The 3090-nt window shown below is 46.9% G+C and overlaps 1 protein-coding gene across 1 annotated transcript; it reads right to left on the bottom strand.

The window, feature by feature from the left end:
• Nucleotides 1–1575: 1575 nt before the first annotated feature.
• LOC121232852 lies at nucleotides 1576–3090 on the bottom strand. Its single transcript, XM_041121322.1, has one exon. It carries the CDS (start codon nucleotides 3088–3090, stop codon nucleotides 1576–1578), a length of 1515 nt encoding a protein of 504 aa, XP_040977256.1.

The raw sequence follows: 3090 nt of genomic DNA, 5'->3' as shown, positions 1-3090 counted from the left end.
CCTCTAAGTACTATAGACTGCTGTCGAATAGTCCGTTCAGCCTCTTTCAAGGCTAGACTGACTACAAACAAACCTTTCTCCCAAGCAGTATATCTTTTTTCTGCATCCTTAAAACTGCGAGAATAGAACCCAATAGGTCGAGTGGGTCCTTTGGGGCCCTTTTGCCATAAATGTATTGATAACCCACTTTTGGCAAATCCCCATTCAATATGGACAGGGTCTGTGGGATGAATAGGACCAAGGGCTTGATGGGAAGTTGCTTCAAAAATTAGCAATTGCAATGCCTCTTCGTGGGGCTTGGTCCATTCCCACTGAGCCCCTTTTCGCAACAAGTCATATAGGGGTCTTGCAATAATTGAAAAATCAGGGATATGTTTCCTCCAAAACACAAGTAATCCTAGTACGTGCTGTAAATCCTTTTTTGACTCTGGCATTTTAATCTGATCCAATGAGGAAAGGGTGTCAGGGGGGATACATGTCATCCCTCCCTTCCACCAAATTCCTAAAAACTTTACTTCGCTTGAGGGTGTTTGTATTTTCTCTGGTGGAATTTTCAGCCCCAAGCTTTCCAAGTGAGAAATTATGTTATCTTGAGTTTTCTGAACCTTTTCTGTTTCATCCCCACCTACAAGAATGTCATCAATGTACTGATAAACACTGACCCCTTCCTCTGTCTGAATTACTTCTAGCTCCTGCGCTAACGCATGATGAGCTAGAGTGGGGGAATGCTTGTATCCTTGTGGGAGTCGGGTAAAAGTAAATTGCTGACCCTCCCAAGTAAATGCAAAGCGGTCTTGATCCTCTGTTTGCAGGGGGACCGTAAAAAACATATCTTTAACATCCACTGTTGCCATAATCGGGTGGGCTCGTTCTTGGATTGTAGCTATAAGCTCAGCAATATTTGGTACCGCAGCTGTCAATGGACCGGTATTTGCATTAAGTCTGCGATAATCTACAGTTAATCTCCACTTGCCGTTAGGTTTTCGCACTGGCCACACCGGGGAGTTAAAAGGAGAATGGGTTGGAATCACAATACCCTGTCCCTTTAAGTCTCTAACACAGGTGTTATTCCCTCTCTGGCCCCCAAGGGTATCGGGTAGGGCTTAACATTTGTAAGCTTTGAAGGGGGAAGCAGCGGCGCGGCTTTTAACAGCCGAATATCTATTGTGGGAGAGCCAAACGACCACTGTCTGCTTTGGTTATCAATCCAGGTTTTTCCTTTTAAAACATCAAGTCCTAAAAGGTTAAGTGGAAACTCCCCCACAACCATTGTCACTGTAGTGGCACTATCTTCTCCTGGCAAACGCAGGCTGACCATTGCTAATGCCTGTGGCTGAACAATGCCGAATGCATCTGCCACAAAAAGCCGCTGTTTGGAGGGTGTAATTCCGCTATTAGCAGCATCTTTGGTTTTAATAGCTGAAATCTGAGCTCCGGTATCTACCAAAAAGGTGACTGGGACTTGTCTTGGTCCCACAATGCCTGTAATTAGTAAATCACCCTGGCCGTTTTCAGTGAGCTGTCTAATATACATCCAACCTTCGCCCCCCCGCTCACCACTGGAAGGCGAAGGATCTAGTTTCCCGCCGGCTCTTGGGTGGCATTTGTTTCTGATAAATCAATCAGGGAAGGTGTGCTCAGGGTAGTATTCTCAAAATCCACTTTTCTGTTTACTGGTTTATCAGGCCACGCTGTTACCAATTTTTCCAATTTGTCTGTTGGCATCCCGTCCATTAAGCTACGCGGGATCCCCTTCTGGTATCCCCGCGCCCACAGTATATTACGTTTGTTCGGGATATCTCTCCCCCCCGGCGGTTTAGCAAGGGGTGTTCTCTTATCACTCCCAGGGCACGGAACTATTTTTACTTCAGTCCGCCTCAAGCCCCTGGAGTCTGTTTTGGTGGCTGGAGGGTTAACAGGACCATATTTGCGCCCGTAATTAATTAATTCCTGGGCCACTTCTCCCCAAGTCCAAATTTTCTTATCTGGGGGGCGGCGGTGCTGATCAGGCGTGAATCCTCCTGAAGCAGCCCCAACACTCTCGCCCTGGGGCATCGCCTGTATCTTTCCTTGTAATTGTATACCAATTGGTTTCAGAGAATCAGGGAGTCCCCGTATAAGGGGAGTCATTTGCTCAGGATCCACCAACATCATCATTGGGGACTCCTGCCTAGGCTCCAATTTTCGATCATACATCATCTGCAGACAAGCTGCCTTTTGCACACTCTCCACTAATTGATCAATAGTCCCCGTAATCGCGAGGGGATCTCCCCTCTCCAAGGGGTTCAAACCTCCCGCCCAATAGGCTGCCCGTTGGGTTAAAGACCAGGGGGAACGGTGATTCCCAGTAGTTAAAAACACTCCCGGTCCCCAATACCCTTCTGCCTCCTTTTCACTTAACAAAATCTGGTCACCCCCCGACAATGATACTCTCCACACATACTCCATTTCTGACTCCTTAGGGGTTCGGCCAAATTCCTTTTTTAGTTTTGCCGACTCAGTGGCAGTATAGGGGACCTCTTTAGTTGTAACTTGGGGGAACTGGTCTTGCTCATCATCATAAGTATATTCAGTTTTGACTAAAGGTCGCAATGAAGGCAGCTCTAACTTCTCCACTCTCTCTTTTGCTGCCTGCAGGTCCTTAAAGGGGTAGCCAATTTCTGATCTTGGAGGAATTTCCTCACGGACAGTACCCGCAAGGAGCTGCTCCTTAAGAGCAATTTGCAAATGTTTCACTTGGTTCTTTTCTGCTTCAAGTTGTGCTTTTAATCCCGCCACTTGTCCCATAAGGGACTGAACAAGATTTTGGAGGGATTCAATAACTTGAGATTCTGCAGTGAGGTGGCAATCCCTATCCTCCACTGCTGCGGCCAGACTGGCACCGAGAACGGCACAGACAATTGCTTTTCCTTTCCCTGACCGCACTCTAGCATCTTTCTGTAAAGCGACCATCCGATCAACAACGCTCTGCAGATTATACCAATTTCCCTGAGCCCAGTCTATCTCAAGCACAGAGGGTCGCGCTTTATGTTTTTCTAAAAAATCAAACAAAGCTTCTTTCCCCAAACGGGCAATTTTGCTATCACCCAT

The sequence above is a fragment of the Aquila chrysaetos genome (assembly GCF_900496995.4).
Source record: "Aquila chrysaetos chrysaetos chromosome W unlocalized genomic scaffold, bAquChr1.4 W_unloc_1, whole genome shotgun sequence".
NCBI classification, from domain to species: Eukaryota; Metazoa; Chordata; class Aves; order Accipitriformes; family Accipitridae; genus Aquila; species Aquila chrysaetos.
This window is presented reverse-complemented; position numbering and strand designations above follow the sequence as displayed.

What these genes read in the sequence shown, in the direction of transcription:
- LOC121232852 (XM_041121322.1), bottom strand. Translation starts at nt 3,090, where the DNA reads ATGGGTGATAGCAAAATTGCCCGTTTGGGGAAAGAAGCTTTGTTTGAT.